A 24,994-nucleotide genomic window follows, 5' to 3' on the forward strand; every position below is an offset into this window, starting at 1 on the left:
AGGAAACCGCACACGAGAACAGCACAGCATTTAAATATTCATGCCAGAGACCAAAGAATATTTCAAAGTACGCCACTGGATTTTGGGGACTGGCGATCCAAGACCAAAGCCACGATATATTTCAGCACCAGCCACAGAATCAAATTGTTTATTTTCATAATATGCACCGCGCAAACGTGTGCCAGCCCGGAACACGCCGCGAGAGGAAATAATTTTTTTTAATTACCAAAGGCTCGCGTTCATGTGCCTAGCACTTCAAGCCCAGCACATGCTGGATGAGAAACAGCCAGCAAATCAGTCTGCCGCAGCTAGAGGGGAGTGAAGTACACCTTGTGGCTACCAGATGTCTCCAGTTGCACAAACTTTCACCTCAAGGCCACAGATAACAGAAAAGAGGGAAAAAAAGAAACTAACAATTTAAAATATCTGTCGTGGACAGAGTTCAAATAAAGTAGAAAATCTTTCTTCTCCATTTAATGGCAGAATTTCAATAAATGAGCAAACATAGCTTTATACTGAACTCAACAAAATTCAATTTAACGAACCTGGCTTTGTCCTTATTGCAACAGAACTTAAATAACTCAGAAAATCTGGCTCATAGTGACCACAACACAATTTGAATAAATTAGCAAATCTAGCTTCTGAAATGATAGCGCAGCGCATTGTCAAATGACCAGAATCGTCGTCCGATCCGCATTTCGTGTTTTGAATCTTCCAAGGTCAGAAGCACTTGTGCTTGTAAAACACTCGGTCACAAAAGAGTGGGTCTCAGCAGTCAGTTTCATGGCGAACAAAAAAAAGGTAAAATACAAAAGCAATGTGAAAAGTAAATAAAAAAAAGCCCCAGCTAAGCTAGCATTGCGGTCATGGATCTGCTGCTGCTGCTGGTTTTTTTTTTCTTTTTCTTCTTCCTATTGCGGGAGGCTGCACATTTCACACACTTTATCAGTCCGGGAATTCTGATACGTGCAATGCTGACATGTCCACAGTGGAGCTGATTGGCCTTCTCTATGTTCGACGGCTGCGCCTGCAAAAGACAAGATACAGTACAACAAATCAACGAAAAGTTAGTAATAGTGTTTGCTCAGCAGAAGAAGACACCTTTATCGCCGATGTAGTCATGCCTACTAAAGAAGTCATGCCTCATGTTAGGACAGTGTGGCGGAGGAGGATCTAGTTCTGGATGATGTCACAAGAGGGCGCTAGTGGATCGCCAACTCATCATCATCATCATCAGGCTGAGCGGCCGCGGCAGGAAGGAAGGAGACTAGTGCAATAAAGGTGGTTGGCACGGGAGCCCGTGTGTTTTGGAGTTGTGCAAGTGTGTCACCGCTGAAGCGTGACGCTCAAAACTACTCCATCAGATAAGGGAGTTCCAACAGGTCTGCGGACAGGAGCGTAACAGATAAAGCTGGAGGAAAAAAAAAAGCTATCACCAGCTAAGAACACTTAAACTCTGACCGAAATGTATTTTTTCTACTTACCATCCATTACTGTGTACAAGTGCACTACGAAAAAAAGGTCCAACCCTCCAACTCAACATACAAGTTCAATAATCCCCCTCCCCTGCCTCGCTGGCTAGCCAAAACAGGAAAGTGTATGTCAACAACATTGCTGTTATATACTGTGGGTTAGCATCGCGGTATGCGCAGCTCAAAGCAACATCACGACGCAATCACCAATCGCACAGGTTAGTTTTTGTGAGAATAAGCATAAGATCCCTAAATATGCAACGATCAGAGAGCAAACAGTAAGATTAACCTGTCATCAAAGAATCAGCCCAGCCAATACTAGTACTTGTTTGCACTCAATATGACGGTGGAGACAGAAACACGCTCAAGAGAAGCTCGCTTGCCAGTTGGATTAGAGAAGCTAGTGCATACCTTGCAAGATTTGCTCAAAGGTCTGCCACTGGTCGTTTGTCGTCCACTGCTGGGCCATCTCGTGGTTCTTGGTGCGGACTGCCTCCAGGAGAGGGGCCATGGTCTCCTGCCAACAGGATAAGCCACAAATCATGCTAGTACTGACAGCGTCCTTCAATTTGATGCCCACAGGAGCATCACTTTACAGGTTGGCAGTAAGGTCGGTGCTGTAGTCACAGCAAACATCAGAAAGATTGTCCGGCAACATGCAGGCAGGTGTTATATGGACCAAACAATCGTGTCATGGTGCATCATGCCACATTCTGGCATAAGCTCAAGCAGTTTCAACTGAGGGTGTGGCTAGTTGTGTTTTACTCTTCTCTGCCTGATAACAGCCAGCGTAGCCAACAACAGCACTGTACACAATCTTTTTCCACTAGTTCTGATCAGTGTCCACTAGTTCCAATGAGAGTTCACTAGTTTGACGAGTAGCCAGCAGCTCTAATGAGTCTAGTTCTGATAAGTGAACACTAGTTCGATCTAGCGAGCGGACACCAGTTCTGATGAGTGACTGCCAGTTCTGGAGAACGGCAACCAAGATAATGAGCACCTCTTCTAGCTGTCGTCTTTTCCATCCATTCATCGCCATATAACATGTGGACTACAGGCTCAAGACTGTACCCAGTGCCTCAGACTCAGCTGCTTAGAGGGACACCACGGGGGAATACTAAATCAGGCTAGACTGAAAAGCTCCATTGCATATGCGTCACCGAAACTATGTACCGTATTTACTCGCATAATGATCGCACTTTTTTTTTTTTAAAAATTGACGCAAATTTAGGGGTGCAATCATTACGCGGGGTAAATTTTTACAAAAATTTTTACCTCCGAAAACGCAAACAAGTCGCAGGCAGTCAACCCTTATCACACTGGCGCGCTACCCACGATTACGCCGCTAAAAGCGGTCATCGCGAACCGATCTCGGCTTATGTCGTAAACCGAGAAGGTAGAGTGGGAAAAGAGCAAGAGCTGGCCCACTTCAAGAACGTACTTCCTTCGCACTAAATCACGTTCCAAGAGCAACACATCAAAATAGGCAGTGTGTGTAGTGCTGCGCGACCGCGCTTTTATGCGGCCTTCGATCTCGTCCGATAGCACGGCAACAGCGCACAACAGCAACATCCCGCGGCGCTCAAGCTACGCATTTTACTGGCGATACGCCGAGAAAAATGTGCGGTCCTTGCTGCATCGTTGATGTAGTACTTAGGTGACACGTTCGCAACGCTCGGAGCACTGGATCCCGCGCGCTTACCGCAATGGTGCCGCCCGCGGGTGCGGCGGACGATGGTGCTCTGTACTCCCTAGTCGTCGCTAGGCCTAACTTCTTTCGTATCGAAGCCACAGTGGACGGCACTTTTGAATTGACCAACGCTATAATGAATGTGCTACTCATGGTGCTGCCTTACTCATAACCTCATTGTTTCATATTAAAAGAAATATATACGATCGATTTCAGCGACGCCTTCGCAGCGGAGCTGGTCAAGCAGATCGGGTTACTCGCGCGGCAACGGCGGCAGCTGCTACGCGGCTGTGAACGCAAAACTAGCTTATATCGCAGTTATTTCTCCTACCAGCAACTCGGTACAGGCCAGCGATCCTCAAGGAGGATTCATTTTTGACGTTCCCGTATCCCAGGGCTTATTATTTACGAAAAAAATAAAGTTTAGCCGGATCACCGCGTCACTTCGTTCATTGCACCCCAACCCAGAACAGTGGCGAGACTTGCGACAATGGTGAACCGTGATTCGAGATAATCGCAGTTAAGTTTGGTATCCGCTGTTAAGCATAACCGCATTTAGACTGCCCCTGTGACCGCAGGTCAACCAACAGGCGGCTGCTGCTGCAATGCTGACAGAGCAAGATGGTAATCTGCACGTGCCATCTGTCAGACAGATAAGCAAGTACGATCATCGTCGGCTAGACTCGACATCGTCGACAAATTGCCGCGGCAAGTTCGGGGTGCGATCATTAAGCGGGGACTAAAAAAAAACTGAATTTTGCCAACAAAATTCGGGGGTACGATCATTACGCGAGTGCGATCATTATGCGAGTAAATACGGTAATTATGTATGTATTATGTAACCAGTGGGTCAGAAAGACCGCCGGTAATCACCCCCCCACCTTACCTTGAGTGGCACAATGTCTTGGGAGGCCAGGTAGAGCAGCAGGTGGAAGTCGGAGAAGGCCTCGAGCACGGCGTCCTGTCCCCCGTTGTTGGCCGCCGTGAAGCGTGACAGGTGGGCGGCCACGGCTCCCAGGTCCTGGATGTGGCCCTCCAGGAGTCGGTTCTCCACGGGGAAGCAGTGCTTGGCGCTGAAGGTGAACAGGGGCTCCTTGGGGGTCGACACGGGCACGTCCACCAGCAGGTACTCGATGGGCAGGGGCCTCGCCAGCTGGGTCACCTCATTGCCATAGGAGTCCGTGTACTGCGCGCAAGAGCAGCAGGGTGAACAACTTGTGCAATCCAGTACTTGGATGAAGGCCATATCTTAACATCATCCTCAAATCTTCCCACACATGCCACAAGGCCTTTCAGTGGTCTGTAAAGCTATGGTAGGCGAAATGATTCCAGCCAAAGACATACCGCATACAGTCGACGACTGATTTTTCGGACGCCTAATTTTTCGGACATGCTTGATTTTTCGGACTTTTTCCCGGCACCTGGACATACTTCATAAAGTCAATGTATTACGGGGCTCAAAATTTCGGACACTCTAGGGAGGGCTGTTCGATTTTTCGGACTTTCCAAGCGTCAGCCCGGCCAACTGCCGCGCAATTCGAGCTGTATCGCCGCCATCTTGTTTGTTTACATTTTCCTCCTGTAGCCTCGAAACCGGTGGCGGTCTTGCATGGCTGTTCCTCAGCTAACCGGACGCTGGATTGAGGCTATAATATGCTCGCAACTTCCGCTTCCCCAACGTCACTGCCGTAACGCCGTGCTATTTTTTTTTTCTTCTTCCTTCGACTGCCTGTTTGTGTTAGACGTGCGTTGACGAGCTCAGCGAGTAGGCCTAGCCGTGGTCGTGCTGCGGAGACGCGAAAACCACGTTCTATCACTACTGTGGCTCGCATTTGATTAAGTCGGCTTCGGTTCTTCAAGACGCTGTTTCCGGAACTTTTATTTTTTGCGTGCAACGTGGCAGCGAGGAGGCACTCAACGAAGTTGGTGTGACAACTTCCCGACGACGGCTGCTCAGCCAAGCGTGCCGATTCGCAATGGAGAACAAATCGATGTTGTCGGCCTCGAGAGTTCCGATGAAGCGAGGCAAGTACGCCACAATGTCGATGGCGAAGAAAGCAGCAATCAAGCTCGTCGAAGGTGGCCGATCACAGGCAGACGTCGCGAAAGAGTTTAAAATTTCCAAACAGACTCTTTCGGACTACATGAAAAACAAGCAGAAGATTTTGGAGGCGGCGGAAAAGTCTACTGGCTGTCGTCAGAAAAATGTGAGCCAAGGAACCTATCCAAAGCTCAAGGAGGCCCTCCTTGTATGGCTGAAGTCAACAGTGGCCAGCAAGGTTCCCGTCTCCGGTCCCCTCCTCAAGCAGAAAGCCGAGACGATGACGCTTCAAATGAACATTGAAGGGTTTAAGGTCAGCGATGGCTGGCTAAGGAATTTCAAAAAGCGTGCTGATCTCAGTTTTAAGAAACTGTGCGGCGAGAGTGCAGCCGTTGACCTGAGCGTCGTTGCGGACTACCGCTGTGAAAAGCTGCAGTTGCTCTTACGGGAGTACTCGCCGGATAACGTTTTCAATTGCGACGAGACCGGACTTTTTTTTAAGCTTATGCCAGAGAAGACTCTCGCCTTTGCTGGTGACCCTTGCCATGGTGGGAAACACAGTAAGGAGCGAGTGCCTGTTTTGGTCGGCAGCAATATGTCGGGGACAGAAAAACTGCCGATGCTCGTCATCGGCAAGTCAAAATCTCCGAGATGCTTCAAAGGCGTAAAGTCCCTGCCTGTCTTGTACGAGGCGAACAAGAAGGCATGGATTACACAGCAGTTTTTTGAAAGCTATGTGAGGAAACTAGATCGCAAATTTGATCTAGAAGGCCGCAAAGTTTTGTTGTTCGTCGACAACTGCGCTGCACACGGGCACATAAACAACCTGAAGTCTGTGCGAGTCGAGTTCTTGCCACCGAACACGACAAGCATCCTACAGCCGATGGACCAAGGCGTGATACGCAACCTGAAAGTGAACTATCGGTCACGCTTGCTTTCGCGCGTGGTGTTGTGCCTCGACAGTGGAAAAGCGTACTGTGTCGATTTGCTTGGAGCAATTAGCATGCTCGCCGATGCGTGGAAGTCAGTGGCACCCACAACGCTGCGCAACTGCTTCGCCACGCGGGATTTGTCTTGAATGGCGAATCGGCCGTCTTGGTCGAGGATAGTGTCGTCGAGCAGCTGTCTGGCAGTGAGTACCTCATCGACGACCTTCACACTGCAGGCATCGAAATTCCCTCGGCCGTCTCGTTTTCGGAGTTTACAGACGTGGACAGGGAGTTGGAACTGTGTGCCGGGCTAACGGATGAAGAAATCATTCGCCAGGTACTTGCTGAGTCCGAGAGCGACGACGATGACGACTCGCCTGCAGCGGCGCAGCCGACGCAAGTTGAATTGATGCAAGCGGTCGCAACTCTTTCGTCGGCTTACGGCGACACGACGACTCTCGCCGAAATTCAGGCGGACCTGCTGGCACGCAAGCGAAGCATGGTTCAGAAGACCATCAATGACTTTTTCCGGCCTCTAACTCTATAATAACCAATAATTTTCGTTTTTTTGGGGCACATTTGTTTTTTCGGACTGCCTGATTTTTCGGATTTTTTCGCGGTCCCTTGAGGGTCCGAAAAATCGGTCGTCGACTGTAAACGCGTGTAAGGGCCGCACCCATGTATGGGCCGCACCCCGTTTTCCCGAAGGAAATCTTTAAAAAATAATAAATCCGTGTAAGGGCCGCACCCGAACTTTCCATGACCCAGGCAAGAATAGCCTTCTAAATACACGCGCCGTGGCCTCCGCGATCGGCTCCGGCTGTGGACAACGGTGTGCTCGATCACGGAGCACTTGATCGCGGAGGCCAAGCATGCGCACAAGAGCTTCCAAAAACCGTCCATGGATGGCGCCCAAGGCCGCAGCCATCATCATCAGCAATTTTTTCTCCCCCGCGACTTCCCGTTATCTTTCCTTCCTCCATGCATTATCTACATCGGCATCAGTATCGCCAGCTCCAGCCTTTTATGGCGTGTTAGCGCGTTCACCGTAGTTGTGGCTTTCGCGTGCTGCCACCGGGTAATGCAGTTTTAGCACAATGGGCAAGTACCTTATCAGTTACACGGCTGGGAGTTAGCTCTCGAATGCGGCAAGCGTGCAGCGGACGGGGAATTCGACGTGGCCGAGAAGTGCGTCCGATGATCGTGCAATCAAAAGCGTGCATTGAAAAAAACAAGCTGCAAAAAGCGCGCTTTCCGAGGCGAGCTGTGCGAGTTTCCTGAACTGGAAGAAGAGCTGCTCTGCTATGTGATGGAAATGCGGAACAATGGCTACGCGTTGACAGCGGACATGCTGCACGGCTTCTTTGGGATGAGCGTGCACCAGAGCACAGCACCAGCTGAGAGTCGAAATACTCCGTGAGTGATGACTGAACGTAGAATAAATGCCGCTCATTCCCTGGTTGGTGTGTTTTTGCTTAAAAAAAAAAAATTTTTTTCGTACGTCGAGTGTATGGGCCGCACCCCGAAAATTGGCCCCTGAATCTGGAAAAAAAAGTGCGGCCCTTACACGCGTTTATACGGTAGACATGCAAAGAGCACTGGTCACAAAGGAAAGCAAGAAATGCTCCATTTATACCCCATCGATGATTGAACACCACTGACAACAGCAAACTAAACAAACAAACACAAGAATAAGACTGAAAAGAGGAAGCAAGGCTTAATTTTCATTTTATTTCAATTGACTGAGTGCGTGATCAATTAAACTATGAAGTGAACACTTAGCTCTTAATCAGTAGTACATCTGTTGCCTCCCACCATCTTAGTAATTTAAAGCTATGTTTCCAAAAAATGAGCTACCGACTACTCAGGCTACTTTGAACCACCTCAGTGGCTGAATGGCTACTGAGGCATCAAGAAAGTTATTAAAGGCTACCACAAACTAAATGCCAGCATTGAGATCAAGACGTGAAAATGACAATGGCCCAGAGAAGTAATGCAGGGAACAGATAACCATTGGTTTCTTAGGATGGTGAAGTGGGTTGCAAGAAAAGGAAAACATAGCAGGGGACAGCAAAGAGTGACATGGGGATAGGCTGGCCGCAAATGACATGGGATGAAGTCAAGTGAGGGGATATGTGAGAGGTTTTGCCTTGGAGGGTATGTAACCGGGCTCACGATGACTGCAGCCTGCTAGAAAAACAGGCCATGCTCAGAAAGTTTGCTTTACAACAGCCAGAAATGCAGCCCTTTCAAACATGCCACAAATGCTCAAATGTGGGCCTGTTAAGAGGAGCAATATCTTTGTCTTTCTTACAACCCACTGTACAAGCCTAGGCCCGCATTCTGATGCGGCTTCCAAAGCCAAGACCAGCACATCCACCTGAATGCATAGATGCACAGCTCCAGACAGAAGTCAGCGGAAAACGATGCTGGATAACACACAAGGAATTAGACCAGGTGCAGCATTACATGGAAGCACTACCGAAAGAAATTCTCCCTTCCCAGTACGGCTACTCAATCTCCACCTCCTCTTCAAGTTAAGATGCAAAACCCATCCTCTCGCACACACCACGAGAAAAGTGCACCCCACCTTGTAGAAGACATCCGGCACATACTGGGCATTGGAGGATTCCCGGACATAGCCGAGCTCGGGGGCATCCCTGGTGGGCACCAGGCAGTTGTCCCGCACCAGCGCCATGCACTGGTTGGACACCTGGTAGCCCTCCATGTGCACCCGGTTCTCCTGGTCGCCTGCCGGTCAGCGCAATGTCAGTGCCAGAAATCAAACACAACTGCTTTCTCGAGAAAGGTGCCGGTGATACAGTCAGACCTCATTAAAACGAACACAGGAATTATTGGCTATATCGAACTGTTGCTTAATATCTTTAATAAACACGTGCATTTCTTACTTTATATATTGATTGATTGTAAAACATTCTATTCGCCGGAAAGAGCTTGGCAAGATGTCGCGTTAAGTGGTCGAGAGTACGCAGCCCTCGACGACTTTGTCAGCCCACTCCACCGCCAATACTTGCGTTCTGGGGTCAGAGCTAGCCAGCACGGTCTCCCACCGCTCGAGAGAAGGAGCGGTAACTAGATCACCCGGAGGTGGCTCTATTTTGCAGTCCCACAGGACGTGATCATGGGCGGCTCGTTGGCCGCAGTGTTTGCAGTTTGGGTTGTAAAGATCGGGATAAATGTGCACAAGGAGTGATGGGGAGCATATTGATCTCGTCTGTAGACGACGCCACGTAACCTCTTGTTCTTTAGTCAGGCTTTTGAACGTAGTTTGCCATAAAACAGACATATCGAACTGCTGAGTGCCAAGCTGTGCCCGTTTGGCTGGCAAGCAGCAGGCTTTGCCTCACAGCATGGGTGACTGGTGGTGTAGCAGCAAGTATTCGCGCCACAGTTCACACTTTATCTCGCATTTATCCCTCCACTGCAGCTGAAACAGTTGCAGCAATTGAAGCGGCAAGCAGAGGTGGTGGTAGTGGAAAAAACACAGCTGCTTTGGTGCCAACTTCAATTTTTCGCCACTACAACCATTATCAGGTCACGCGACGCAACGCAAGTTAGTACCCAATGCAGGCTACCAGATTCCTTGCTTAAACAAAGCAGGCAATACACAATGAATGGCGTCACTTAAAGAGATACCTGGTTTCCCTCACCATTTAACTTATCAATATAAAAACTCACTGTAAGCATAAGCAAATGCAATCCCACATCATCTGTAGTTCTCATTTTTTTATGGTTTGCTCATCATGGGCCAAGTTGAATTTTTACAGCATGACTGCGTGTGTGCTTCTGGCATCAAAAAATAAAAAGCCAGACATATTTGCATTTCCAGTTATGAGCAGAATTTCTAGGGCTCTGTCTAGGCATTTTAACTAAAGAAATGCTGCTGCATAATGACCCACTTCTGGCAGCTCTTGTTTTTCACTCGCACTTTGTTTGCGCAACACATGGCATGTATGGACAGCCACACTGGTGCACAGGATTTGAATGCACGAATCAAGACATCGAACTGCATAGCTGAGCGAGGGCGTAATTTGCCCTCTGTTCCAAAGTTAATCAACTCCTAGGCCTAACGAATCAAACGCTGGCATCCCAATGAGGTACTATACTTGATGTTAAGAAAGGAAATGAGATAAGAGAAGATCCTACTTATGATGACCAAATGTTTAGGGGAATCCCCCAAGGCGAAGTAGATTTGTAATAAGGGAGTAATTACTCATTGACGTACACCCGAGCGCAGCCATACAGCTACATAGGAGCCGTATGGCTGCGCTCGGGTGGACGTCAATGAGTAATTACTCCCTTATTACAAATCTACTCCACCTTAGGGGATTCCCCCAAACATCTGACCATCACTGTTCCCACTTCGAGTTATTGATCAATTCGCTCTCGCCCTACCATAAGCTTGCCGTCCCGGTTAGCTCAGTTGGTAGAGCGACTGCTCCGGTGAAGCGGTGGTCCCGGGTTCGAACCCCGGACCAGGACGAATTTTTCTTTAACTACGAAGTTTCTGAGAAAGCTATATAGCTTTCCTTTGTAGCCATATGGCTGCGCTCGGGTAGACGTCAATGAGTAATTACTCCCTTATTATCCTACTTATGAACAGCTAGTAAAATGCTGCTAAACAGATGAAAAGTGATGGCCTCAGTGGGCCCTATTACGCACCTTTAATCAAGCAGCAACCACACCACGGAATCAAAGGAATACCACAATACTTCATGCAGAATTAAAAACATGGTGGTGAAGGGTGCTAGTGCATTCATCCCTTCAGGATACTAAAACCATGAAAAACTACGCAAATAAATGCATAAATGTTTGTCAGTAATTTATTTTCCTCACTTTTTTCAAAGTGCACCACACTGAAGACAGTGAGCTGTTTTCAGGCACGAACATATTAAAACGTGAAAAAGCAAAGCATGCCAGCAAAGCCTCAGCCCACCCTAACTCTTTCCTTACCACGGGAAAAACGACCATTTTTCACATGTCTCAGACAAATTTTTTTTTTAGAAAAGGTGTGATAGATAAAATTATATAAAATGCATAAAAATAATTCAGATAGAATGCGCTTTATAATGAAATTTATTTGAACACATATTCTGCTTGAAATGCTGTGAAAAAAAATCAGTAAACACAACAAAAAGTAAAAAAGAAGAAAAGTTTTGTGTTTATATGAGAATAACTTTCCAAACACTTGTACTAAAAAAATTCTAGAAACTACAAATCAATTCAAATTCTTTCTAAAACATGGCATTAAAGTTTGAAAATTATAACTGGAATAGTTTTCGAGCTAGAATTTTTTTTCTTCATGCCTCTTGAAAAGGCTCGTTTGAGAGTGCCCTTTATATGATTTTTACAGTCCAACAAAAAAAAAATTGGAAGTGTAATGTTATGCGCCAAACGAAAGCTTGGTAAGCGTGGTTTAAAAAATACAAATCAAAACTTATTTAATTTACGTCAAAAATTAAAAAAAAAATATAAAACACAACAAGTATAGGTGTGATATTGCGATATATAGTATGCGATAAGTATAGCTGCGATGTAGCTGCAGAATCGAAATCCGACGTTACAACATCTTCGTCCGAGGCACTGCTGCTCGGAGGATCTTGAAAATCAGCTGCAGAGGCTGGAGAATCACGTGCAGCGGGACTCTTCCGAGCGCGCGAAGCGCCCGACCTCGACGCGACGCCATCCTCACCGCGTATTATGTCGCAGTAAGCCTATGCTCCAAGGGCACTTCAAAAATGCACGACTGGCGGGGAAATTACGAACTAGGCCGAAAATGGAACTAACCGTCTGAACAACAAACCAGATGCGCCCGCACAAGCGGACAGGAAAAAGAAAGCGAAACTATCAGGCCAACGTTCCGGGATCGGTTTGCGCAGTTACAGCGTCTGAACCAAAATCCGACAATGCAACATCGTCACCAGAGACTCTACTACTCGTAGCATAGATAATAATTGCAGTCAACGCAGTAGAATTGCGCGCAGCAAGGTTTTTCCGAGCGCGCGCCGTCTGCGCGCCCGACGCCATGCACGGAGCGTCCGCGCCGTACCCTCCGCTTCAAGGGCGTTTCAAAAATTCGCGCGTCGTGGGAAAATTGCTCTCTACGCAGAAACCGAAACTGTAGTCTCTGGAGAACGACTTAGATGGCGCCACATCACCGTAACGGCTACAATGAGGAGCTTCGGTTCACACAAACAGACCGGAACGAGGAATCTGAACGCACAGGCGAGCGTTCTGGGCTCTCGTTGCCCCAGTTTGGGCTTCGAAACAATACCTGACGATACAGCATCGTCGTCAGGGTCCGTGCTAATCGATACATCAAAAATATGTGGTGCAAACGCAGCGGAATTGAGTGGAACGGGGTTTTTTCGAGCGAGCGCCATTCCCGATGATGACGGCTCGTTCGGAGCGCCCGACGCCGCACACCCAACTTCAAGCGCGTCTCAAAAATTGCCGCTTTTTGGCAAAAATATAAACTAAACAGGAAGTTGAAGTTTAATGTGTGAACAACAAACCGAATGACTCAGAAAGTCCGTAGCGGCCGTGGTCGCGCTGCCGTAGCGCTTCGAATTTTTCGATCACCGGTGATCGAAGCACAGTGGCGTGGTAAGGAAAGAGCTAACCTGTGACGCAGACCGTGACGAACTTGGAGCCAAAGTAGCCGTCGGGGGACAGCCGACAGGGATTTGGGTGGCTGTTCTGGAAGTGGCCCGCCATGATGCACTCCTGAGCACTGAGGAAGCAGGACTCCTGCAGGGGGACAAACGCAGTTCTCAATGCAAATGACCACTGGCTGAGTGGAATAACTGTCGTGGGTGGAGTGAAAACTAAACCACCTGCCACCACTGTAGTTGTAGCCCCTTCCCTCATCTCTCTGATAAGCAGTGATTACAAAAACTTGGGGACCACTCAAGTTACCTTAAAGGTGCACTGAAGAGGATTCTGAACTTGTCTTTTTGCCGCGGGAACTCGATCCACACATTCCTAGCATTCTTAGAAACAGTGACTTATTGCCCTGTGTGGCCAATTTCCCCAATTAAAACGAATTAACGTCCGGCTCCCGCTTTTTTTTTTTAATTCTGCCTCGTACGGTGGGCGGAGTCGACCAACGCGTGAAGTTCCTTTCAGCCAGCTCCGTGGAGACTCTGCTTTCGCTTTATGTTGTTTTTTAGGTTTCCGTGAATAAATAGTTTCATTCGCAGATAATATAGCCGCAAAATAAGCTCGAAGAAATAAAAATACGCGCGGACTATTTGCTACTACGGACTACTACGTATTACTCCGCCGATGGCAGAGCGGCAAGCCGCCACGGCACTGGGTGAAAGGCGCTCCACGCGTTGGTCGACTCCGCCCACCGTACGAGGCAGAATTAAAAAAAAAAAAAGGCGGGAGCCAGAGGTTAATTCGATTTAATTTGGGAAATCAGCCACACAGGGCAGTAAATCGCAGTTTCTAAGAAAGCTCGGAACGTGTAGATCGAGTACCCACGGCAAAAAGACAAGTTCAGATTCCTCTTCAGTGCACCTTTAAGAGTACGACTCAATAGCGTTAAAGGATCCCTATGGTCGCTTGGGAGTCCAATGGAGCACCCTTTTGCAGATGTCGACATGCTTGTTGCCATCACACACTGCTTTATTACATATCATTGGCCATATTAATTGGTGATGCTAATTAGTGACCATAATTAACTAAGTGCTCCTGTAATGTATTTCACCTACTGTGTGGTGTGAGGTGCTCTAACAATGCCTCCATTTACCCCATTGAACAAACCTTCCTCAGTGGTGTAGATGTAGTGTGCCCAGCTCCCTACCCAAAGGATAGCGGTTTGATTCCGCTTGACCACCTTTTTTTTGGCGAAACTGCTTTTCTACATCACTACCCCCGACCAGTCAGGATTTTCCAGTCACGCCAATGCCCAGTTTTCCACTGAACGAGACCTTCAACGATGCAGTGTTAAAATTGCACAGTTCCACCATCCCAAATGGTTACAGAATACAGACAACAAACTTCTGATTGCATGTTTTCTCTCTGGGAAGGGTGCCTAAGACATTAGTGCACAGGTGTCGCCTTAATGTCATGAAGAAAGCTTTACCATTTAAAAATTTCTCACGCATTCTATAGAGAAGATATTGTGGTTTCTTCGGTTCATATGCGAGTGCACAAATGGTACATGCTAACAAAACAAATCAGTGCAAAAGGCTTAGTAGCACTTGAAAAAATTCGGAACCCAGTGTGTGAAACTCAGGTCACTAGCTGCAACTACAGCTGTGAAACATCAAGCATTTGCTAGCAGGTTAACTAGCAGGGAAGGTCAAACATCATCTAAACTCATACAATGTACGAGTATGACTCACAATGTTGCGCAGGTGCTTGACGGTCCCCTTCTGGAGGTCCTCGGGGACGAGGTCAGTGAATATCCAGCCGACTCGGACCAAGCCAAGCCGAGATGCCAGCTCGTCTACCAACGGCTGCTTCTCGTCTGACAGCAGTCGGATCGAATCCGGTGTGCTCTCCTAAAAGCAAACAAAAAGACATACCACACAACTCTTACATAACCTAAATATCCTGTATGATGCTTGAAAGCGGTGATCTCTGGGCCAGTTAGCGATTATTATTAAGATGACAAATGAACAGGTGGAATGAGGACAAAAGAGCGTAGACTAAAAGCACGAGCACTCATCCTTGTCATCTGTGTCAGAGCGGCAGAGGCGGCATCTGCAAATGGTAGTTCACACTGCCGCACAAAGAGGGCGCTGCAGCTAGTTTGCATCCGTGCACACAGAGGGCGCCACGAAATTATGCCATAGTGCCCAGCATTACTTCTCTTTCCGCACACAAATCGTGTTTCAAGCTTGTCTTCGGAGAAATATTCATACCTTGACAGAAGAGTTTAAATCTGAGAAAATATCGCCTAAACTGAACATGACTCTCAAAAATTCTTCAATTTCACACCCCAGTTAACGCTCACATCACAGACTCATAAGCATTTAGTGAGCTTTTTGTGTGCCCTTGTTCCACCTGTGAATTTATTGTCTGAACCAATATGAAGCCCCCTAGTAAATTCACTTCACATTAGTGGCACTGAGTTTGCCTCACATGAGAGAACCTTCACCAGTGTTGCACAATCTCGAAATATTAAGAGACCCACAGAGATTTTTTTTTCCTGCAAATGCTGTTCCGTTCAAGCTTTTTTTTTTTTTTTTCTTGAGGTTTTGCTTTTCTCTTTCCATTGCCTACATGCCAAGTAGATTAGACACGCTGCTGCACATGCTCAACCAATTATAAATCTTCACAACATGTCTTTACTGCTCTCGCATAAAGTGCCAACACGCTCTCCTCTTCGACAAAAAAAAAACCATATGCAGAAATTGAGGGAGATGAGACACAGGGGTTGCATTTCAGCATCAACAACATAACAAAACCTATAATCACACAATATAAATGCACAAAGAAAGCAATAACTCTGCATCTACCCGAGTGCAGCTATACGGCTACAAAGTAATGCTATAGAGCTTGCTCAGAAAATTTACAGTTAATGAAAAATTTGTTCTGATCTCGGATCAATTTTTCTTCAACCGCAAGGTTTCTTGAAAAGCTGTGAAGTTTTCCTTTCTAGCTGTGTGGCTGTGCTCAGTAGGTGCTAATGCGCAATTATTACCTTTTTTTTTCAATGTACTAAGAAAGTACCAGACCTCTGTCGAGAACCTTTTCGTGGAATGTGTTTAGAATAGTTGCGTAAAGGTAGGCAAAGTCTTAAAAAGAGCTTGTCCCGAGGTCCCTTCTCACAGCTCACCTGCGGTGGTTCGTAGATGGCGGCCACAGTGGCGCGGATGCCCAGGGGCACGTCCTTGTGGTGCTCGTAGCGCCCGTACAGGAAACCAATCCGCTGGTGCATCGTCTCGCGCCAGAAGTTGAGGAAGTGCTCGACGATGGACGGGTTCTCGAACGTCACCGAGTCCACGTGCCGGTACACCTGCCGGTTCAGGGTCAAGGCGTTGGGCTGGCACTTGGTGCAAATGCCCCGCGGCCACGGTGCATGTTCCCGGCATCCCGGACGCAACTTGCAGCTGATGTTTTCCAGGGCCGCAAACTTGCCCCTGTACACGATGATGACAAAAAAATTGCTGAGGCTCAGCTTGGCTAAGCCTGGGGAATGCGAAGCATATTGGTGGCTAGGCTTGGTAATACATGGCTTTCCTTGGTTGAATACTTGGTCAGTTTAATACAACCACTAGAAGCCTTCGTCGTGGGGGAAGACAACGGCATGGCTACAGCGGAACGCCGACTAACCTCGAGACGCGCGTTGGGTGAGCGCCTGGATTGCCACGGAAGCCGCGTCTGCCTGCCCGGTGGAGCGAGCGTTTCACCTACACCGAGTGTGAACGCGCGTTCGAAATGCGCGGGTGTGACGGCTAGGGGTCCCACGGCGACGGCGCGAGGTGGAGGCCGGCTCTCTCATCCGATGTCACGTGGTGTGACGTCACGGTGTCACGTGGTGTGACGTCACGGTGTCACGTGGGGGTCCCACGGCGACGGCATGAGTGGTAGCTCTAGCAATATGCTTCGCATAAAAAAAAATAAAGTTGCACCCTCCCGTTTGAAAAAGAAGCCACAAATGCGACCGAGGCCACACCGGACATCAAATGTCCATCAGGAAAGTGTTCAGCATTGGCAGTACAAATCCCAGGCATAAAAAGGGATGCAGGCGCCAAATTTTGGTTGCGGATTCTTTCATCGTAATAATGGGCAAGATGTTAGTAAACAAAAAGTTCAGCCCATGGAATTCATCTTTATCAAGGAAATAATCTATAACCACCATAATTGCCTAATATATTGGTTTTATGTGCTTTCACCAGAAAACAATTTTACTGCTGTATAATGTGAATGAAATTGTGCTTTTTGTAACTTCAGTGAAAAATCGGGTTCCATTTCCACCTTGCTACATTCTGAAACTTGTACAATGCCTTTATTAAATTCACTTGTATTCTGCAGAATATCTCTTGCTGACTATTGTATAATGTTTCTCTTCAATCATTTTTTTGCTCTAATGCTTTCTGAACTTATGTGTATACTGCCCCACTCAGATAATGCACTTATGCAAAATGAGCTTGTGAATAACTTGAATGATTAAATAAATAAACTTAATTTCTACCCACCATGCTGCTTCACTTTCGGTTTCAATGGCTGAACAATGGCTATGATGTCAAAGTTGACTTCGGGTCACACGAGGCATAAAAGAAACTTATTTTATAGTTGCTCGTTCACTTCTTTTCATTCCTGATGTTGAGGCAGGCAGACGCTAGAGCTCCGGTGAATAAAACAGCAAAGCAGTGAATGCACTGTAATCCTTTTTATGCCTCACGTGACCTCAAATCAACCTTGACATCACATCATTTGGCTATCGAAACCGAAACTGAAAAGCACGAGAGGAAAAATTCAGTAATGAATTATTAACCGGACACAGGCAGGTCTCATGTGGTGATCCGTGCGCGTGGATGTCTGGTGCGCCATTCAAATAAAGAAAACAACCAAAAAAATTGGTGTTTCCTACTTTAAGTGAAGAAAACTACAGCACACAGCACTTACTTGTCCAGGCCCCCGGTGATCTTGCGAAGGTAGGAATGAAATGACAGATGCTTGATTTTCTGTTCCCGCAGGTAGCCCTCATCATAGCACTATCAGGAAGAAGATAAGATGTCTGTAGTACTAAATTCAGGGAGTTAACGAAAACGTAGCAAAGCCCTCAAATTAGTTAGTCAACTCACCTCTAGCGGTGCACAGTGGACACACTTGGCATTGGCTCCGTGATGACAGCTGAGGAGACAAACAACGAAGCAAATGCTCAAGACAGATGCCCAGACACACTAACCTCTGGAAGGTAGTTCTTTGTAACAGAAAAGTGGCCACAGTTCTCACACTAAAATTTGCAAACAAATATCAAAACAGACCTGTGGATAACCACTCAGAGAAATAAGGCAGCTAGCAGGTATACATTTCCAACTCCAAAAATTCAACTTGTCTTTTTTAAGTTCAGCAGCATGAAGCACTTTGTGAAGCTGAAAGTCCCTAGTGTTGGCACAGACATACGGCTTAAAATAGGCTACAAATTACGAAAGTTGGAGTCAGGCAAGAAAACAGTGCCCCATCTGAAGTGGAAGCAAGCCTGGCCAATGCACAATGCTGCACAAACACGTAACTTCAAAATAATTTCGGATGGAACCCTATAAAGTGCACTGACCAATCTTCTCACCCCAAAACAATACTTTATCAGCAATGCTACCTCAACCTCAAAGATTTATCCCTATATCTAGAGCTATTTTACACTGTTTTGAATAAGGTTGTTACGAATCCAATGAATTTATACACTCCACTTATCACTGACTTCGCAGCAAGAACTTTTGCAGTGCATTGCATGAAAACATGTAACGTTAGTAAGCCGCATGAAGTGGTTTCTGTTTTCCCCCTGAGTTATGTTTATACATTGGGTCATAACAAATACTGCCTAAAGGAAGTCCTGATAAATGCAAAAGTTAATATCCCTTAATGCAAGGCATTCCTGCTTACTGCAGTATGGCCCTGCTATTCCACAGAATAGGCATACTAGAACTGACCTTGCTTTCTTGACTATGCAAGAAACTGTTCGGCACGAACGACTATTCGTTTGCATCCAAATCCCACGAATAGACTTCCACCAAGCAGCCACTCATCTTAACTTCCCAAACAGTTAACGGAGAGCAAACTTCACCATTACAGACCCAAAGGATCATGCATTTTTCAAGCGCACACCAACAGTGCCCCAGACAGGCAGCTTACCAATCAAGGAAACATTGTGGGGACGCCTTCGTCCCCTGCGTACGCTTTCCCTCAACGCACCCCACTGTTGTTAGCTGCCCCCCCGAAAAGCACTCCTCTCGGTTCGGTTACTATAACTAACAAGGGAGGGCGCTCGCGTCGCAGCGACACCAGCGCCACGGATGGCGTTTTGCTGCGCGCTCGCGGGGAGCGACGGGGTCTCTTCTCTCGGGGATCGGGAAGCGAGCAGACGTTTCGCTCGCAGCTTCGCTCTTCGTCGACGGGCGCCTCTCGGTCGGAACTTACTCCCGCCGAGCCCGTCCCGCTCGACCTCGGAGTTCCCTTTGCCCTACCGTGGGCGGACGTTCGCTCGTAGCCGTGCTGGTGAGTCGGACATCCTAGATTCCTCAGTGTATTTTGTTGCTAGCTGGCGTTATTGTTGCTATAGCAATAAATGCCTTGTTTGTGTCAGCCATTGTGTCGTTCCTTTGTTCCCGCAGAGCAAGGCCCGCCGTGGTCGGCGTGCGCTCAGTAGCGTACGCGACCACGGGGTGGGGTCCGCGCGGTTTTGAACTGTGTCAGCCGCGCTTAAACGGGGAATACGTGTTTATCTCCCCAATGTAAACCCCATATCTGGCGCCCAACGTGGGGCCTGCTCTTGGAACATTGGACGACAGTCTGTTCGGTTCGAGGAACGCTCTTTGTCCGGACTTGACAAGTGCTAGGCCTAGAGTGAATCTTGATCGCTAGGACCTGCGGCATGCTTTCTTGAGTGCGAGGTGTATTGCGCTGCAGCATGTTTGAACTTTTCGACATGCTCAGCATGTTTTTTTTTGTGAAGTTTTCTTCCTGGAGTTTCTTCAAGAACCACTTGGTCCGCATCGAGGGAGCGCGAGGCCTAGCGGGCGCAGTTGCCGAGCCCGAAGCGAGTGAGTACGGAAGCCACGTGGGTGGTCCGAGTTTTCTGTATATATTTTCTCGCTGTCTCTTTTTCGACTCTGGGAGTCGCGGCTCTGGGAGCCGGGTGGCCTGGGGCCACGGGTGCCGTTACGAGCTCGCTGGTATTGCAGCTCGGCACCGGGCGTTCCGACACCGTCCGATACGGTGGGCGCCGATCACTCAGCAGCTGCTTCGTGCAGCGAGCGGGGAGGACCACCCCACAACGCTGATGTCTCCTCGCGGCTGCGCGCACGAAACCCGTTTCGGGTCTTTCTTTTGTTGGGGGTCGTCGACCTTCACAGTGGTAGTGAGGCCTAAGGCTATTCATAGCTGCCTGCACCTTGTCAAAAGTGACACGACCACCGGACCGTGGTATTGAGAGGGGGCGCACTTTGCTGGCCCACCCGTTTTTTTTAACCTCGCATGAACCGAGCATTCTCGTTCAACTCAAGAAAGGGCTTTGTTCACTCGAACTTTGCGTTGCACAGCCGCCTGACACGTTTTGCTAGCGAGTTGAGCATTAAGCCACGTGGCCCTTGTGTACGCCGTTTCCCCTCCCGTGACCTACGTTAAAGGCATGCGGAGTGTGTTTTGGCAATCTTTCAGATCCAGTGGAGCCACTCCGGCTTGCTGGCGTGTGCACATCGTCTCGCTGCCACCTGCTGCGACGGAGCGGCCTGTATCCTGTTCGCCGCATCCATCCCGGGCAGCCGTGGCGAGACCAGACAGCAGCCACCTCCGGCTGCTGCTGCCCTGGCGACTACTGCGGAATCTTGGCCTGCAGTTGTCAACCGGCCCTCCTCTTCGCGGGTCTGCGGGCACATAGCCCGCGGGCCATGCGAGTCGTCCCAGCGGAGACCTTCACGCCGCCTTCGGAATACCGCGGAAGACTGCGTGCACCCTGTCGGCGTGACCTCCGCTGCACGACCTGCCTCAAGTGCATGAAGACCAGGAGACTCCTCCATAGCATGTAACTTGCAGGCGCGTGGGTCTATTTAAGGTTGGGGGGATGTGGGGACGCCTTCGTCCCCTGCGTACGCTTTCCCTCAACGCACCCCACTGTTGTTAGCTGCCCCCCCGAAAAGCACTCCTCTCGGTTCGGTTACTGTAATTAACAAGGGAGGGCGCTCGCGTCGCAGCGACACCAGCGCCACGGATGGCGTTTTGCTGCGCGCTCGCGGGGAGCGACGGGGTCTCTTCTCTCGGGGATCGGGAAGCGAGCAGACGTTTCGCTCGCAGCTTCGCTCTTCGTCGACGGGCGCCTCTCGGTCGGAACTTACTCCCGCCGAGCCCGTCCCGCTCGACCTCGGAGTTCCCTTTGCCCTACCGTGGGCGGACGTTCGCTCGTAGCCGTGCTGGTGAGTCGGACATCCTAGATTCCTCAGTGTATTTTGTTGCTAGCTGGCGTTATTGTTGCTATAGCAATAAATGCCTTGTTTGTGTCAGCCATTGTGTCGTTCCTTTGTTCCCGCAGAGCAAGGCCCGCCGTGGTCGGCGTGCGCTCAGTAGCGTACGCGACCACGGGGTGGGGTCCGCGCGGTTTTGAACTGTGTCAGCCGCGCTTAAACGGGGAATACGTGTTTATCTCCCCAATGTAAACCCCATAACATCAACTACCTAAACTAATATTGCAAGAACAAACACCTATTCAGAACACATCAGCGACTGCACTAGTAGTGCTACTAGTCCCAAAACTACAAGTTTGCAAGTTTACAGCTACACAACTATAAAAGAGACAGTACAATAACCCCAGTATCTTAAATCTGCAAGAACAGATCACACCGAAGAAGAGTGCGCACCAAGGAGATGTCACTCGCTCTGAACACTTCACTGGCATCGACCATAGAATGAATTTCCCCACACAATTCTCCTTTCCGCAATCAAAGTCAGAAAGCTATCCTTCTCCAAATGCATTTTTATCCATTCATGCCATGTGCCACCACTTCACTGCAATGACTACACATTCTAACAATATGTACAATTTCAATCTTCTGTGTAAAGCTCGACTTTTACCGATGCTGCTTTCGAGATAATTTATAGATATAATTTTAACATTCTTCATTACACTATTTTGTGAAAAACCACAGCAAGTTCCTTACATTCAATCTAGAGGTGCCAGCAAAATGGTTTTATGGGACTTAATGTCCCAAAGCGACTCAGGCTTGAGGGGCCTTCAAACCACTGCCTTTAGCACACCAACGCCAAACTATACTCTTTCACAGCAGAATATAAGTACAAACTGAAAGCAAGCATTAAAGATTACGCTTATCACCAAACCTAAATGAAATTCAGGTACTGTTTTTTCTGATGACATACGAGAAAAAAATGTCGTAAGAGGTTGGCATTTGCTAGTTGCGATACCCTCAATGCTACTAAGTTACAAACAGACAGTGTGTGTTGCCACTAAGGCAAGCCATTGCAAGGCTGTCGAAATGGAAAGCAAGCTATAAAAAAGGCTGGGAGAAGTAGAGAATATTGAAATTTGGCACTGCCGTAATGTGACGTCATCCAGCACACGTTGCCATGATTAAGCAACAGAAACGAAATTTGCCACGGTTAAGCAACAAGACTCACAGCTTGTCATCCCGTGGTCGGTCTACCAAGCCAGACTGTTTGGATAGGAACACGTCCACCTCATCTTCAACGACGGGTGCAACCGGTGCTGCGGTAGCTGCATTAGAGTGGCGAACGGGCGGTGGGCTGCTCCTAGCTTTCACTTCAACAGCATCATTGTTGACTCGTGCGACCTGGTCCGTGAGCACTAGATACAACATGTCACCATGTCTGCAGCAAGAAAAAGAAAATGCAAGGACTGGTAGAAAATTTCTGCAAGACAAACAAACAATATTGGCCCTACAAATGTTCGTAACAGCGGCGCCGTAACTTTCGCGAGCTGTGCAACAAACGCTCACACCCAATCTCAAAACACAAGCTTGTAAGCTTCCAGGAAAATAATAAAAAGAGAAATGAGAAGACATGAACAGTCATCACACTGCAGCGATCAATGCCGACAGGTGTCGCCAAGCGTCAGGAATGGATGAAACTTTCTATTAAGAAAGTATTTCATAAGAAACGACTTCGGATTAAAAAATTACGAGGCATGGTCGAACTAACACTGGGTTTAACGGTGCAATGACCGGCACGACGCTGACACTGCATTCCGATATTTTCGGGTCAAGTTAAGACGATAACACTGAAAACAAATGAATGACTCACTTGAAATCGTACGCGGACAACCTCTTGGTATTTTGCAGGGGAATCTTGCTCGACCGCTCCTTGTTTTTATATACGACAAAGCACAAGACGTTGGGCAAGTTGAAGGCACTCTGTATCTGCAAAAAAAAAAAAGGAGAACTACGGTTTCGGAGGCGGCCTGGCTAGCACAGTGACGTGCGTTGAGATACGTGGTAGCAGCGTCAACAGGTGAGCCGCCTTGAATGAGTTCTTTGCACCTTCCTACCTTGTTGTAGAGATGAGCGGTCGTGTCCCCCCCATCGCACTCGACCCTCTTTGTCCCATCCGGGGACTGGACACGGAGTATCTACAAAAGCAAAACCCCAACCATCGGACGGGCCGGTGACTGACACGACAACCACAGCACACTCGCACATACACCGAGCTGGCATACAATGAATCACACTAGCACGTCTCATGTTCAGACGCTGCCGATACTTCTTAACCTTCGCCAGCGGCAAGGATAAGCGTGCTCGACCACTGACCATCTTTGGAGGCATCCAGTACGATTCCCGCAGCCACGAACGACGGGTTCCCGGCAAGCGGCGAAGGGGAGATCAGGCGCTTTGCGGCGTTGTGAACACGATGAATTTCATCTTTCGGCTGCGCTTGCCATTGCGGCCATGTTTGTGGCCTCGGAGCGGCAGGTGCTAGACTTCTCACAAACGGCTTGCAAACGGCGGTGCTGCCACCTCAATGGAAACAGAAACCGAAACTGCAGCTTTTGCGTGCAACAAAGCAATGGGTAGATTGTTCAACCAAGTACCATTTCTACACCCCACGATGGGAATTTGATGCTGGCTGCTGCGGTTGCTGGCTGAACAAAGAAAGAGGAAAGAGGAGGAACAAACTTTTATTTATCATAAGACAAAGAGGGCAGGGGTTAGGGATAGCGTTTAGACAGATTGTGGGCCCTCTCGACTGCGCTAGGTGGCTTGAAGTCGATGCTTCATTGCGACCTCCTGGGCCCAGCCCACTACCTGGAGTTGTACCTCGGGGCCATGGCTGAAACGCAATCACGCAATCTCCCACTGACTTCGGTTTGAAATTTTGAAGCTCAGATGTTGTTGGTCCTCTGTGGAAGTTGCACGGGCACCACGGGCCTGTCGAATGGCCCCCTACCGCTGCTACGTGCAGACAGATGGGAATTGAAAGTAGTGAAACTAAAGATCAAAATAAAAAACGCGCGCCACAGCAACCGACGTATGTACATGTTCGCGTAAAAGTTGCTCCAGAAATTTTCGTAGACTGCAGTTTCTGCTAAGCGACTATGCAGGTCAGTGTTTCCCCACCACGTGCCAAATGAAGTGTGGTACCCTTTGTATTCGCAGAGGCACGACTATGCCACTTCACACAATTTTTTAACTCCTCAGGCGGGCGCCTTGTTTCCATAGCAAAGGATGGCGCCAAAATTCATACTCACGCGTTGCAGGCTAAGTTCACCTAAATGCAACACTTGATTTTCGGCGATGGGAACACTGCATGTGCTTAACAATTAAAGGGGCTCTGACACCTTTCAGGGAAAGCACAACTCGCTCAATCGTCGTATTGTGTTGTCATGAACGCTAGCCAAATAAATACGCTTCTACACGGAGCAGAGAACACACAATCACGCGCGAAAGTTGGAGAGCCCTTTCCGGCGACTTTTTCATGCTTTAATAGAGCCCCTGCAAGTTTTTCACGAATACCTCCATCGAAACTCATGAACGCACGCATCTGAATTGATTTCCTGACACAATACAAATGTTTAGCTAGCGGCAGCTCCATCGGCCGGGTCACGACCTCCGGGCATGGCCGAGCTAGGAGACTGCAGTAGCGTAATCAGTCGCCCTTGTGTCTACAGTGTCCCAACCACCTCCTGTGCTGAAAGTTCTAG

At 48.3% G+C, this 24,994-nt stretch overlaps 1 protein-coding gene across 1 annotated transcript; it reads right to left on the reverse strand.

Moving 5' to 3' along the window:
- Positions 1 to 132: 132 nt before the first annotated feature.
- On the reverse strand, positions 133 to 23,775 carry Npl4 (nuclear protein localization 4). The gene is made up of 13 exons (XM_089587875.1): positions 23,604 to 23,775; positions 23,345 to 23,425; positions 23,101 to 23,216; positions 22,459 to 22,668; positions 17,919 to 17,967; positions 17,740 to 17,828; positions 15,947 to 16,250; positions 14,508 to 14,666; positions 12,777 to 12,903; positions 8,723 to 8,883; positions 4,049 to 4,348; positions 1,884 to 1,989; positions 133 to 1,027 (listed from the first exon to the last, which is right to left on the reverse strand). Exons 1-13 carry the CDS (start codon positions 23,616 to 23,618, stop codon positions 912 to 914), a joined length of 1,833 nt encoding a protein of 610 aa, XP_089444001.1. The 5' UTR covers positions 23,619 to 23,775; the 3' UTR covers positions 133 to 911.
- Between the last annotated feature and the right edge of the window lie 1,219 nt (positions 23,776 to 24,994).

This window comes from Amblyomma mixtum, chromosome 4, assembly GCF_055824585.1.
Source record: "Amblyomma mixtum isolate Tamu chromosome 4, ASM5582458v1, whole genome shotgun sequence".
Taxonomy (NCBI): Eukaryota; Metazoa; Arthropoda; class Arachnida; order Ixodida; family Ixodidae; genus Amblyomma; species Amblyomma mixtum.